Source organism: Rhipicephalus sanguineus, chromosome 2 (assembly GCF_013339695.2).
Source record: "Rhipicephalus sanguineus isolate Rsan-2018 chromosome 2, BIME_Rsan_1.4, whole genome shotgun sequence".
NCBI lineage: Eukaryota > Metazoa > Arthropoda > Arachnida > Ixodida > Ixodidae > Rhipicephalus > Rhipicephalus sanguineus.
Genome location: NC_051177.1, coordinates 111,778,995 through 111,794,565, shown reverse-complemented (window position 1 = coordinate 111,794,565; position 15,571 = coordinate 111,778,995). Strand labels below are relative to the sequence as shown.

Sequence of the window (15,571 nt, the reverse complement as noted above, 5' to 3'; positions counted from 1 at the left end):
ACTGCACTATAGTCACAACTTACAAGGCAGCAGTTATACACGTGCGGTGGCCAAACCACATGTCGACGTACTTTTTGTGCGTCAGTGGCTTACTCGTGTCACTTCGGCGCACGTAAAATACGCTTCGACCACCGCACGTACTACTGTTGCCCAGCTGTTAATGGTGCATTTCTTAAAAGTTGCGGGTCTCCTCACTGCAGTCAGTTTCTTTTGTTTTAACTGCCAGATCAGAATTTCCTATTTGACGGGGAACCCGCGCCCCGTTACGTTTTGAGGCCACCTTGAAGGCGCTACGTCGAAACAGGGGCTACCCTGGACAGCATTCCTCGTCATGTTCCAAGCTTCGTTTATCTAGATTGTGATTATTCTCAGTCACATGTGGACCGCACCCAACATCGTTCTACATGACTGGAAGACTTGTGAACACTCTGCGAACACACAGTGTGGCAAAACACGAAGGATGTCTCGTATTCCCTTTGTGTGCACACGTCGCCACAAAGAAAGTTCTTTGGCGTGTCCTGCACCAGAATGACACTACCACGAAGTCCCTATGTACTTTCATGGCGCGCATCTCAGTCGCTGGGTTCGTGCTTGACGTAGTTCCTGGGAGACGGCGTGTCGGCCTCTCGGGACTCGATCAGATCGTCGTGCTCCAGTAGACTGGCCGCGTAGCTGGGACTGCAGGCGCCGTCGGCCCGGTCTCCCGGTGGCATGTACAGACAAGCACGGGCCAGGGCTCCCGCCACGGTCTGCATGGCGCCGGACATGGCGTGCATGTGCTGTAGCATCTGGCGTTGGAAACACACGGTGGACTTCTGAGCTCGCCGCTGTCCCTCGACCAGCGCTGACAGCAACTGCACCGTCCGCCGCTGTAAAAGTAGGGACTCGTCTTCGGGAGTGGAACCGTTGCCGTTGGTTGTGGCAGCACCACCGTTCGAATCGATGACCAAGTTGCCGTTCCGGCCACCGCTTCCGTCAATGCCGTTCCTGCTGTCCTGGTAGTCTGTGGTGGTTAATGATATTTGATAAATAAGCTCTTAACCTACGTAAGGCTACACTCCTGAACGAGGCTCGGCAGAATTAAATAAATCCTATTGAAATACACTGCACATGCATTTTTGGAGGCCCAGTCAGTGGAATATTAGTGCAGGGGCCTCGAAGCGGCTTGCGTACGCAAGCTTTTGCGTTCCTTCGTATATTCTCCTTAGGTGCGGCTGCAAGTACAAAGTAACGCGACGGCGTGCGTACGCAAGCGGGCTCCGGGTCCCCGGCACTAAAACTCTCCATTGAATATAGAAGATATAGAGTGCAACCTCATCCAAGAATACCTGATTGAAAAAGTTTGAAAAAAAAAAGCAAGACTGATCTCTCCGGTTTAGCGTACCTTATTCCCTCGTCATGAAAGCGTAAGCGTTATGGGCGAAATAGCTAATCCTGTTGACCTTGAATGTGCGCTATTTGGAAGATCAGAACACACGCAGAGACGCACGCCCACATACCTGTCTCATTCTCCGAAGTAGTCTGGGAGTAGTCGTCGGCCTTCATGCTGTCAACTGCAAGAGAAGAGGCAGTCAATATTTTGCTACAGGTACTCACGGTATGAGATAAAGGGCCTCAAACACGCGGCCCGCGAACCTTTCGCTTGTGGCCCGGCCCGCACATGACTGTCTTAGTCCAATATTTTTTTTTAAACTTTCTTAATAAGTTTGTTCATGAGCTACACAGAGCTGTCTAGTCTCAAGCATTCTTTTCGCGAGGCACCCCATGCGGTCACTATGTGTTGAAACATAACCGTGGAAGAAAACTATATATTTGAGAATCAGTGTCCAGATTTTATTTCTTCTACAGATCAGCATCGATATGTTCCTCGAATCATCGCTTTAGGTACCCTTCATAAATGGCCCATATATATGGGAAAGGCATTCTTTCAAATACGTTAGCTGACATCCTGGTGTCATTTTTTCTGCTGACGGCATGTGCATGCCACATTGAATCATTGAACAAATCACTGTAACGTGCCGCTGGTGTTTCTTCACGCCTTTCTTCTAGAACAAGCTGAACTCCACATTTGTCATGCAGTGTTTGCCACCCACATAGATTATTGTTTATTTGTCAAAGGCGCTACCGTTATACGTGACGCAAATACAAATCTAGAAAAAAAAAAACGTGCTTTGGTATAATGCGTACCTCCCGCGCAACAGTATTACGGATACATTGTTTTGACGTTATACAATAACTACAAGGGGTGTTAAATAAAAGGTACGAAACATCGTAACAACACGGCTGCTCACATAGATGCCTGGCTATGGGAGAATGTAGCCAGACATCTAGAGATGCGATTGGAGTCTGCCGTGGATCGGAGCATGCGGGGGCGCCCGCATGCGCAATAGAGAGCACCGGCTTTTATAAAGAGCGCCGTACTATTGACGCGGCGGTGCGTGTGAGGACAGGATGGCATTCGCATTGCAAAATTCCGACGATTGAGGAGTACCGGGGCGTTAAACGATTTCTGACTGCGGAAGGTGTTAAACCGGCCACCATTCATCGCCTGGGATTTATGTGTGTTTGGTGCCCTGAAAAAACACCTGAAAGGGTAGCGCTTCAACTAGGACGACGAACTCAAGGACGCTGTGAAAAACTGGGTCTCGTCATGGCCACAGGAATTCTGGGAACAAGGAATCATTTGGCTCGTTCATCAATGGGATCGTTGTGATCAGGCACATAGTGCATACTTTGAATAAATCTTTCATTTATACCCACAGTGTCGCTTCGTACCTTTTCATTTAAACACCCCTTGTATTACGAAGCGTCTGTTAGATTTCGATTCAATGTATACTTATTATTATTATTGCGCTAGCAATTATATGGACAGTCTCGGCTGGAAAATGTCCGTCCCCGTCGCCGTCATTCACCGTATATGTATAACTATGTATATATATAGAAAAGCCATAAAGAAAAATAATTCAGAACTTCTTTCCGACACGCGGAATCGAACGGGCGACCTCTCGATTTGCAGCCCGCCGCATTAGACGTTAGGCCACGACAGCACCGTCTTTCAGCCTGCTAACGGCGCGCTATTTATATACACCACGTAATTCAGCATGCTTTCTTAGTGGCTACATAGATGGCGCGACGTGAGCGCGCCGCTCCTGCGATCGCCGTTGCTCTTCGCTCTACAGGGCGTGGTCGCTTTCGTGCGCTTATCTCGAGGAATTAAGGGGTGGCCGGTGGGGTGCTTCGCTTCGCTCGCTCGCTGAAGTGGCCGCGTTTGCGAAAGGAGCGCACTGTTCAAACAGAAATAAGTAACAACTGACAATTAGTTCGCGCTCGTCTTGTGTGTACCTGTTCGTTCGTTTCGTGCGTCCTGCTTTATGTTTGAGCAGTGCGCTTCAAAGTGTAGAGCTGTGACGCATTAGTTCGCGCTCGTCCTGTGTGCGTTCTTTTCGTGCGTCCTTTGGGCTCGAGCGACGCGCTGGCAATTTCGAGCTGCTTTCCATTCTTCGCGTTACATTACAATTTATTGCTATCGCATTCATTGCTTCGCCCTTGCGGCGAAACTGTGATTTTTTTTGTAAGAGAACAAGTTACATGGTTCTTTGAAAAGCTACCTAACACGCGTACAACACCGTGGCCCAGTCACGCGCACAGCGTCGACAGGTGGCTTGTCGCTCATTGGCGCACGGTCTATTTTCTGCAGTCACTGAGATTTGCATTCTCTTTGCTTCACATATGTAAGCGCTAAGTACCAGTGGCGTAGCCAGGAATTTTGTTCGGGGGAGGGGGGGGGGGGGCTCACGTCGCAGCGCGACCTCCTCATTTAAATTTTCGAACGACTAAGTATATGAATAACATGTATTACCAGTGACAATTTGTATTAGATGCTGCAAATCACTTTTTGAATGCTGTAAGAAATGTGTAAGAAGTAAGAAATGTGTTTTCTCATAAAAATATTATGTTGGCATGCCCGCAAAATCTTTCCAGGAATAACTGTCTTTAATCTTCTCAAATTTTTAACCTTTTTTTTGTGTGTAAGAGGTACGGCAAAATATCACGTAAACTTTGCAACTGCATCAGTTTTAAACTGAAGAAGCGCCTGATAACATAAAAAAATGAAGTCCACAAAATAACCAGGACGAGATCAAATAATTTAATGCAGATTTTTTACGCAAAATATTCATCTTTTTGCACAAATGATGCGGCCAGGGAAAAACAAGAATGGGAAAGTACAGCTCGAATACGGGCAAAACATAAGTCACCGGAAAAAGTGCGCAGTATGCTTACACAAAACATCACAAATGTAGATTTAATTATGCAATCAATATTCGGAACTAAGCAATGATCACTATACATAATGCCTAAAATAAGTAAAAAGAACATGCTGCAAAATCACAAAAACTCATATGTCCTTGGGCCAAGCCGCTGTCTCGGACGCACCATGTGGACATAACTATAAAGGAAGAGCGCAGAAATAACGAAAGAAACTATTTCAAAACTGTTTTAAAAGTGCGGACCACTATTGTGCACTCAATATAAAAGGAAGGTTGTCGCTTCTAGTTCAAAAAGCAATGAAGAACAAAAACGACAAATGAAAGTAAAAAACAATGCCGACGGCTTCCCAATAGCTGAATTGGTTTGGTAACGCCGCGTATGCCGACCTCTGAGTGAACAAGGTGAAGCTTGTCGATTGGCTGTTAATGTCCACCTGATGCCCTGATGCCCGTATTCGTATGTTTATATTAGGTCATGGTATAAACTGCTGCAAGGTACAAAATTCTGACTGCTTTAAAAGTTGGTGAACAATAATATTGCGTCAGAATTACGGGCTCATTGACCTGAACTCTGGAAGAGCAGTGTCTTTTCCTTTCGTTTGCGCTGATTTTTGTCCTACTCGGAATCAAAGGACAAAGTTGACCCGGAAGCTTAGCGAAGTGGTCAGTGACTTCCGACACGATGACGTCGACATTTCTGTGGGCGTACAGAAGTGCCAGGCCAACGATGCTGTCCTCAGACATCGTGGAGCGTAAGTAGTTCTTAAGTAACCTCATACTTGGAAACATTCTCTCTGCGCTGGCAGTGGTCACTTGAAGGGCGACTAAATCTGGAGCAGCTTGTACACATTCGGATAGAACCTGCTGTCGCAATGCGAGACAGCATCGGTTCCTGTATTGGGGCGCTGGTTTGCTGCTTTGTTCGCCCACTTTGCCCACCATAGTCGCAGTTCTCCCAAAGCAGCCCTCGTTTTACAGCGAAAGCTGTTATGAGATCATTTCACCGGCCGTTTTTGGCGCCGTAGTTGTCCGTCGCCGCCGCCGCCGTAGTTGTCCGTCGCCGCCGCCGCCGGTGTCCGTAACCAGTATCGCTCGAAATAAGAAAAAAATTCCAGGATGGAACGAGGTTCGAACCTGGGCCCTCTGCGTGGGAGCCCAGTATTCAACCTCTGAGCCATGGCGGTGCTTGAAACTGCTTTGCAAAAAGGTCCTGTACAGGCTTCATGTCGGGAAGGAACCACATTAGCATATGCAATATAGCGTGGTAGAAGAGCAAAATAAGCACCAAGCGTCGCACAACGCGAATTCTGTAATCAGGCGTCACACAATGCGAATTGCGCAACGAGTAGGTTGTTGAATGCTTCCAACCCATTACAAAGGGCTCTGCCATAATTCTTCATCGTCATCAGGCACAGCATCAACAAAGTGCGCATAATGCCTTACATGCGTTTAGCAGGTACCACGGCTCTCCATAGAATGACGAAAAATGGCACAGTGCCTGCTGCCCTACTTCTAAAAAATTACAATAATTTATAGCGTAGTGGGTTCCTCGCAAGCGCGCTTGTATTGGTTGCCAAGGAAGCCCATAAGCACATGATTCATTTCCTCGGGGTCTCAGTAAAATTACAATGATTTAGAGCGTAGTGGGTTCCTCGCAAGTGCACTTGTATTGGTTGCCAAGGAAGCCCATAAGCGCATGATCCATTTCCTCGGGGTCTCAGTAAAGTTCTTCGCCGCCCCCCCCCCCCCCGCCCCTCTTCCACGTCAACGTACGTTATACAGCATGACGGGAGAGGGAACTAGCGACCGGGCGTCACCCAATGCAAATTACATAACTGGTGGGCCGTTTCAAGCTTCCAACCCATTACAAGGGCTGAGCCATAATTCTTCATCGTCATCAGTCATCGCGTCAACAAAGTGCACATAATTCCTTACAGACGTGTAGCTGGTGCCTCGCTTCTCCGCAGAATGACGAATAATGGCTTAGTAGGTGCTTCCCAACTTCACAAAAATTATGATTTATGGCGTAGTGGGTACCTTTCTAGTGTGCTTGTATTGTAGTCCCAAGAGAGCTTACAACGGGCTCTAGAAACGCCGCTCTTCCAGCTTTAGCTGTGACTGTGCTGCGGTTTCAGCGCAGGCCTGGCGTTTTTGACGTTATGCTCAAAAAGGGTCAGGAGATTTTCTGCTCCTTTCTCCCGATCATCTTGCATTGGTGGTATTGCGGATAGTACAATTACTGAAAAGTCCTTTAGAAGTGCCCTGTGCTTTTCGAACCGTTGGTTTAACTGGGCTAGTACGTGGTCCATGAAAGGAATGAACAGGGTTCTTCGAAAGTATTCTTCTGCGCTTTCGAATGAGAAGTACGGACTGCTAGGCGAGTTGGTAACTCATCTTAATGCTGCGGTGCGCGAAAGAACGAAAACACGAAGGAAGGCAAACGAAACACGGCGCAAACTATCAACTGAAAATTTATTGAAACACCAAACATTATATACATACATATATATATATATATATATATATATATATATGCGGTTAGATGAACCAAGTGTTAAAAAACAGTTCGGCAAATGCATTTGGTCGTTTGTCAGAAGCGGCGTAACACATCCGAAATCCGTCGTGCTAGCCAAGGCAATGCTATTCGAACTGGGTCCCCAAGCTGCGTTGGATAAGCTGCCCTTGCGTTCACAGGACCAGCAGAGTTTGAGAATTGGGTCAAACGCAGGCTGCGTTGGATGGATGGATGCTATGAGCGTCCCCTTTATGACGGGGCGGTGACAAGTATGCCACCAGGCTCGACAAAAAAAAAAAAAAAAAGATCCCTTTACTGTTCTTTTTCTTAGTGTTGGCCTAGTGCGACTACTTCAATTAAATTGGGACAAACGCTCGGGGCGCCACACGTGGCGAAATTAAAATTATTCAAGCCGCGGGCCATACTGAGAGCACTTTGCACTTTGCAATAAAGTTTTCAATCAATCAATCAATCAATCAATCAATACTGCGTGGTGGCCCGCGCTGCGTCTACTTCGTCTCGCTGGCGACCCAAGACGCCTTGGGGAACAACGCTAGTTTTCGGTTTTTCCGGACAACGCGAGTGAAAGAGCCCAAGAGTGGCTTGGGTTCTGCGTATGCACCCTGGCGGCTCGCATACTTCTTGGGTCCCCAGTTCTGAAACTCTAGTATCTTCATTATACCCATGTGCGTTAATTTTCCTCCTTAGTTACCTTCTGTGCGCTCTAATTTTTTCTAACTTTGTCATTTAATAACGGTGGCTTTTTATTACTTTGTAAGATTACGTCTCGATGTACGCCCCCACCCCCAGTGCAACGTCATCGTTGGGCCATTAAGGTGCAATAAATGAAATGAATAAAAAAAAACCGGTCATAACTCTGCGCCCTCCAGAGTTCTTTGTATTGAAATTCAGCGATCACTATCAGATGCCGCACCCTATAGAAACGGTAACAAAACAACCACTGTAACGGTTAGGGAGAGTGTCTAAGCTCGGTCGCAGACGCTCTCATCACCTCGTACGGTGTGCCACGAAGCGCGCATGCCATTTAGCGCTTCGGATCTCACCCATGTCGTCGTCACAGGCGCCTCCCAGGATGTGGTGGTGGTCGTTGGGCGACGCGGCGTTCGAGGTCGCGTCGATGGCACCGTCGTGCGCCGCTACCAGGTCAGCGCCGTTGGCGGCGGCCCTGGTGGAGGCCATGATGGCCGCGACCCTGTCGTAGTACTCGCATCGGCGGGACTCGCGATACTCGCGTCGCAGTCGCTTCAGCCGCTCGCGCACCTGCATGGGCGAGCGGCAGTAGCCCTTGGCCATGAGCACCTGCGAGATGCGCTGGTGGACCTTGTAGTTACGCGCCGTGCCGTCCAAGTTCTGGCGACGAGTCTCCTGTTCCCACAGGTCCAGGAGCAGCGTCGTCTCCTGGCGCGTCCAGATACTCGCACGGATGGAACAGTCCATGGCCCAAGGCTCGATGCACGCTGGAACGCTTGTCCAAAAACAGTTCGAGCTCTGGACACTTGATAGGGCGTGCCCGGCGTTGCAATTGCCTTGAACTGCTCCGAAGTTCGCGTGCTATCAAGTTACCGCTGCAAGAGAAAAACACGAGCATGTAAGGAACGCCGAGATACGAGCAACCACGCTGACAACAAAGCTGGCGTCTTCGTCGCCAGCGTGGGCGTTTTGGCCCGTCAGTCAAGCGACAGCTGTCATTCAAGAAAGCAGTGCCTGATAGGTGCGGTCGACTAGCTTTTATGACGCTCTCGCGGAACTGTCTGCATAAGTTACGCGAATAGGTTAGTACGACTGCTTGAATTCGCGGAAATCAAAACGTAGACTCGAGAAAGCGACACGCGACACCGCGAGCGAAAATTTGAGTGGTTAGCGAGACGGCTTACCGCTGGTTTACGACACCGGAACAGAATAAGCTCGGTCAGGAGCCTAGAATTCGGCTTGGCTTGTCAACTTCACCGTTAAATTCAAGGTAAGACAACGAAGAACATCTATCTCTTCTAAGATTCCGTGAAACGTTTGCTACGCCAATCAACGCTCCACCGCATCCTATTAGAGACAGTTCTCAGAAGTGGCAGTAAGCTCCTTGCTGACGGTTTAGCAATCTACAATCAGCCCACGCTGGTTCATTCGCAACGTCACGCATTATCGCCGGCGTGTGATTGCGACCTGGTGGTTGTCAACTACGCTTCACGCTTTCGCCTTGCCTGCCATGCCACGTGTTGCTATCGCAGTGGGCGTACGAACGCATAGTTTGAAAGCGAATAGATTAAGAAACGCCCTTAGCGTCGTTTCGTGCCGCGCGCTGACAGTTTCGGTAAATGACAAAACTCGACTCACCAGAAGCGTAGGACGCCCGGATTCTTGGGAGTTTTATCCACCGTGTGCTGGGACTCGCGGTGATGGTCAGCAAAGTTCGCGTGGTCGAGTGAAGCACATACGTCGTTCGGTCGGCGTCGGGCGACGATGTTTCGTGGCACAGCCGATGGCAGGCTCGCAGAAAAGATAAATAAAGGAAGGCTGGCAGCTGCGGGCGACGGCGGTTGCTGTCTGGGGCGGGCGGCTGGCCCCGGTTTTCAGAAAGAGCCTCGTCGCGTCCGGGCGCTGCGTTCATTGGTGGAGGACGGGCACACCAACCGACGCCCGGGGGGGCAGCGAAGCCGAGGCTGACTAGGGGGTAGAGGGGGGCTCCCCTACCGCTATCCGAACGACGGTAGAAGGGGGGGGGGGGGCGAAATCACCCCTCTTCCTGCCCCTTCGCAGAGCCCGTCGCGAAGGTTGCGGGGTAGAATGGAAGGGGGGGGGGGGAGAACTCAGGGGCAGGGGATGCCCCCCTCCCTCTTTTCGCCCATTCTTTCCCCCCCCCCCCCCCCCCCGCCGACCGCGCGGCGCACCCCGGCTTTCTCTCCCCAGCGTCGGGGACGGTGGTGAATCAAGCCGGAGAGGCGAGGCGCATTGCGCGCGCGCTGGTGAGAATCGGCGCCCGGCGCCCAGTTGCTTCTTGTCCTATCTCGTTCAAGTGCGACTGTGCGAGCGATACGCGAGCCGGTTGTGTGCATACTACGAGACAAGGAAGAGCGCATTTCTCGTCACGGCCGGCAGCTGCGACTCAGGCCAGCAGTATGCGAGCCGAAAAGCTGTCGAAACACCAATGTGCCGCTGTCCCCTTGATCGGCCTTGTGCTGTTTTTACGGATGTTCCTGGAGTTGGGTGGGTGGAGGGGGGGGGGGGGGCTTGTTCGGCATTAACAGCTATCGCAGCCCTCGCATCCTACCCCATCCCACGAATGACACGTGCAGAGCGGTATGCGGGCGGCCGAGGTAGATACCGGGAAGAAGGAACCCTCCGGTCGGGGAGAGATTTCTTTCGGCTTTTGGTTCGTTTGCATGTCGCCAGGTCTTAAAACTACGCTCAACGCATCCACTAATGGGCCCCGAGCTCGCTTAATCGTCGCGTAGCGGGTTAAACTTGAACGAGGACGCGAGATGAATGAGGGATAGAGCAAGGAGAAACGATGGTAATCAGGTCCCCTGATCATTAATGACGAGTCGGAGGGAAGCTTCGCTCCTTCGTGTAAATCGTGCCTAACGAGTGCCGCTGATGTCCGTGCTTGCAAACGCCGCTTTGTTAACTTGGTGACGTATGAACAATACTCGCGGAAACACTGTCGCGTGATTCAGGCCATGTATTGAGCTTTAGACGCAGTTACGAAAGCGTAGAAGCGAGAACATGCGTCTTCCCACGGCTACGTTTTATCATGGAGCTGCACACTAGCCAATGCCAATACGATAGTTGACGAATTAAAAATGAATTATTCATCACCCGCCAGAATGATTGTTATGGAATTGAAAACAGGGAGAATGGCCATCTTTTATTTTATTTTTTTTTTATCCTAGAGTACGTAAAACTTATCTTTTGCAGCTTTTTCTGTGGCCCGTTGAGGAGAACAGGGAGTTAGGATGCTTTGACAGCATTGTTACGTGACTGTAATGGATACAGCGTTCATTAAACTATGATTTTGAAATGTCAGATCCCCGAGCGCATCTCGTCATCTCCTGTGTCCGTGTTCCGTCGCGTTACAATGACTTCTGTAAGAATCTCAGCATCTGGAAAAACAAAATTATGTATTTTTGCAGTATGGTGGCGAACGTTGCTTTATTAGCATTAGACATCGTAAGTTGGCCTAGATACGTTGCCAAATTTTAATGTTTAAACCGCGACTTTCGCAAATACGCATGATGATAATGAAAGTTATGATTTCTTATTTTCAGAGGGGATACCGACTTTTTTTTTGCTTCTTTAACATAATTTTTATATTGTACTGTCTAGTCCCAAACTCACATCAGCACAAAGACAACAAGTGGCTAATCAACGATGGTCAATAAGTTACCTTGAATGAATTTGAGGTAAAATCGGGTTACTTGCGAGCAAATATACGTTTTAGACCTTTAAAAAATGTTAAGAACGGAAAAGGCATAAACAAAATTGGACTGAATGTCATTGCATAAGAAAGAAAGGTGGGGTAGAAAAGATTAGGAGAAAAGGAAACGTGTGGCCACATGTTGTATAGTTTTTCATTCAGTTCTAAAGCTTCAAACACGCACGCACGTGTATACATACACACACTAGGGGCTGTCGGACGACGACATTTGTGAATGCTGACATTTTCCTATTATCCTCATTTCCTTCATTTCCTCTTCGCATATCCTTAAGATACTTCGTGTAACTTCTATTCACGCAAACCGAAAAGTGGTGGACAAGCTGCATTGTGCCAGCAGTGGAATACGTTATTAGGACCGTTAAAAAAAAAAAACATAATAATACCATCAAATGTTTCTAGCTTTCGCGGACTTAGTTGGTCATCGCAGCACTGGCTGACAACCGTCATCGTTTTTTTAATGCAACTGGTTATTTATACTGCAACGACATCGCACGCGAGAATTTTGACGGTGAGCGGCTGGCCTCGTGGTTTGGATGGCAAAGGAGCCCGGACCCGCGCCGCCAGACACACATGAGTCACGCTGTGGCGGGGTCCGGCGGGGGCCCCCGTGGCCGGGGTTGGAGGGGAAACTGCTAAGCCCAGTGAGAGGGAGAAGAGAGATACAGCTGATGGTGTGGGCTGGGCGTCAAACCCGGGGCCTTTCAACGACATCGGGGTTACATAGGTGGAGGGGTTCGGTTGGTCGAGCAGGGGTCAAAACACGAGCCGCGTGCGCGCATGCAGCCCGGGAGCGAATGCACGGTGGGGTGGCCCCGGCTGGCAGAAAGTAAGATAAAAAAATAAAAGCACGCTGGGGGCGGGGGAGCCCGGGGAGAGCTAAGAGTATTGAATGGAACAGGGGGGGGGGGGGACGTGGCGTAGCTTAGGGCTCGCTGTCCGACCCCTCCGTCCGTCCGTTGCACGTCGGGGGCGCCGTGGGAACGGGCTCGGCGGCAGACAGGGGCGGCCCCATTCCGAGACCAGGGGTGGGGAAATTTTCGGGGCGCCCTGGGGTTTGCGTCGCGTTGGTGCGGGGCAGATGGGCCGCGTAGACGCGCCATGAACCTCGCCCCTCTGTCTCGCCGGGTTTAGCGTATTTACTTCTAGGTTTTGTCAGCCGGGGCCTGGCAAGCGTGGGGGGCAAGCGTGTCGGGGTCGGGTTTACGCACGCCATCTGCGGGCGCCCGGGGGCGGCGGCGTCGTGTTTCAGGCTGCGCAGGCTCGTTGTCTATCGGCGGCGGCGGACACTCACGCCGTCTGTGTGTGTGTATGTGTGTGTCTGCGCTGTTTCGCAGCCGTCCATGCATACGCTGTTTCGGGCAGCGGTCGAGAAGTGTACTGCACTTTCTCTTCCCCTTCGCGCAGCGAGTTTGCGGTTTTAGCTCCTCGTTGTGGTTTTGCGGGCAAGCATAGCCGTGGGCAGGGTCAAGGCCTGATGAAACAAGCATCGTGACGAAAAAAGAAACTACGCGCGCAAGAAAAGAGGAAGTAAATGTTCAGGGAGATCACTAGGCAACGCGTTCTACGAGGAACAGGAACCATCGGGCATGTTTGGGAACTACAAGTCCGTTTGTACGCAGTCTGCCATCCTGAAGCGATCTTGGGTTTGTCTGACGCGCGCTTTTGGTCCCCTTTGCTGTTAGGCTGTCAGCGAGAAAGAAAGACAAAAAGAAAAGGAGGAAGGAAATGAATGAAAGGCAGGGAGGTTAACCAGACTAACTTAACACGTTAAGCTACGTTTTGTCTTGGCTACGAACGGAAATAGAATTGGTGAGGTGATTGTGAGAGATGAAGTTCGTGAAAAAAAAAAATTGATACTGATTTGATTAGCAGGGGCCGGTCAACAAAGAAGTTGCCTTTGTCGGGAAGGGTGCACTTCAATTCCGCCGGGCAGTGGTCTCAACAAATTTCTGAATGTGTCCAGCGGAAGAAACGGCGTGAATGTGTCCTCTCCTACGTTATCACAATCGCTGAGACCAACATTATACGCTGACCGAACGTAAAATCTCTTCAGATATTGTTAACAGGAAATTGAAAAAGTTCGAATATTTCTAATGATGAAAAAGAAAATCTATGTGTATACTGCCCAAACTAATACTAATAATAATTTCTGGCAAAGTAGGTGCATGCGTGACGACCATCGACGAGACAACGTTCAGCCAGGTGCAGTAGACGAAGACCATTGAAAAGCTGCAAAACGGCTTTTAGTACCGCTGTACACAAGCAGCACGTGCAGGATTAGCGCCGGTCCCATCGGCTGGCTAGCACGGGGCAGCTGATCCCGACTTTCGAGAAAAGGGTCAGCGATCAACAATTAGCCCGTGGGGGTGAAAGTGAGGCGAGGGGTCCTCAGCAGCTAGCAGTAACACACACAAATGCACGCACGAATATACATAAAGTATGGTCGTACACCCTCCCCCCCCCCACCCACCCCCCCAAAAAAAACTTTCTGCTCAGCAAACTCGCAGGTGCGCCAGCGCCCGAGACGACTCCCGAAGGCGAAAGCCATCTTTTTTCTTCTCATTCGATTGTTTGGTGAGCGCGGTAAGTGAGAAGTAGATACTCCACTACTACCTGTTGTCTAAAACTTTGCGGCGATAGTTCTCCCACTTCATCTGACCCACAAAACCACTGCCGAAAATTATGATCTGTGAGCTGGCTTTTATACATGACTTGTCGAAGATTATAAGAATAAAAGGACTTTCGAGCCACGTTTTGTCTTTAGTTTTTCTAATTAAAAAAAAAAAAGCTGACCCTACGTTTCGAGACCCGTTGGGTCTCTTTTTCAGGGGGTGACTGCCCGAACGCTTTATAGTGTCTCCCTCTCCACCGTCGTTCTCCCCGCCACTTTTGTTGTGAGTTGTCTTCTCCATTGGTTTCGGAGACCGTGTACATACACGCGCGGCGGTGTCCCTGTTGAGCGGTCAATATTTCCAGGTGTCGTTTGAATATGCCAAGATTCCAAGAATTGTCTTTTAGTGCGGCTACCTTCCGTTTCGACGACCCGAGGGGTCGAAGATTGTAGAGCAGGAGACTCACCAAACTCACGTCAGCTAGCGGGCCGCAGTCATGAAATGTAGTCCCGCAAGGGCCGGGGCGGGAAGGCGCAGAAGGTTGAAGGGAGGAGGAGGAGGAGGAGGGGGGTGGGTAACAAAATGTCATCTATAGCTGCCATTTGAAAGAACTCATTTCCCATATCTGATACATGGATCTTAAGGGGATTATCGATATTGGTCTCCAGAATGACTCCAATCTGGACGTCGATTGAGAAATATAGATTGCGTTCCGCAGTTATGTTTATAAACACACTGTGACCGCATAGGATGCCTCACAAAAAAAAAAAAAATGCTTGAGATCAGTCCCGTCGCTGTGACTTGCCTGAACAAAGCGTTATTAATCGCAATAGGGAAGGAAATAATACGAGTGCCATTTGGAAAAGTCACAAACATTTTATTTCTTGTGAAGTAGCGGGCCGCAAGCGAAACGTCCGCGGGCCGCGTGTTTGAGACCCTGTTCTAGAGTAATCGCGTAGCGAGTTTGCCACGCATACCACGGCGCATACCATATTTCGCATACCACGGCGCATACAATCAGATTCATAGGCGTGCGCAGGGTTTTCCTTAAGGGGGGGAAACATCATCGCAGCGCCCCCCTCCCAATTTTGCCAATGTATGGCGCTGACATCGCCCCCCCCCCCCCCCTGAGTCGCAGCGCCCCCCACCCCCGTGCGCACGCCTATGATCAGATTACAAATAGTATGGCACGCCATATCGTAGTCCCGTCCAGTACTCTGCTTTCATCATAACCCTTTAATATTTCGCTGTACTCCTTAGCTCGGTTACGGCAAGGGGCAACGATGGCACGCTGACGCGCAACGCAGGAACGGGCGCGTAGAAGCGGCGCTCTAATGATTGAGATCGAGGAGATCCATAACTGACGAGCGGCTAATGTAGGCACAATGACACAAATCCCCATGCAAGAGCTCCGAGACCGTAGCAAAATGGTTCCAGCAGCGAGCGTCAGAGGGCAGCATAAGAACATGACAAAGTCGGATTACAAATAAGGCTCACTTACTGTCTGACAATTCCCAGTAGGGGAGTTTCTGCTGCTACTTTTTAATGTAATAGCATATTACAACACCCCCCCCCCCCCCTCCCGCCACCTTGACCGGCCGAAGAGCCATCCGCTGATTGAACACAACCGGATGTGGCTCAAAATTGGATCACGTCACGCACATACACACGCACACAAGTACGTACGGGCGTGAGTTGTATCAGCGCAGCAAATGTATAAATCATA

The 15,571-nt window shown here is 49.8% G+C and overlaps 1 protein-coding gene across 1 annotated transcript; it reads right to left on the bottom strand.

Annotated features, from left to right (window-relative positions):
- Positions 1-98: 98 nt before the first annotated feature.
- LOC119383517 (uncharacterized) lies at positions 99-9,440 on the bottom strand. Its single transcript, XM_037651686.2, has 4 exons — positions 9,133-9,440; positions 7,848-8,369; positions 1,500-1,553; positions 99-1,003 (listed from the first exon to the last, which is right to left on the bottom strand). The coding sequence occupies exons 2-4, from the start codon at positions 8,239-8,241 to the stop codon at positions 573-575; spliced, it is 879 nt and encodes a 292-aa protein (XP_037507614.1). The 5' UTR covers positions 8,242-8,369; positions 9,133-9,440; the 3' UTR covers positions 99-572.
- Between the last annotated feature and the right edge of the window lie 6,131 nt (positions 9,441-15,571).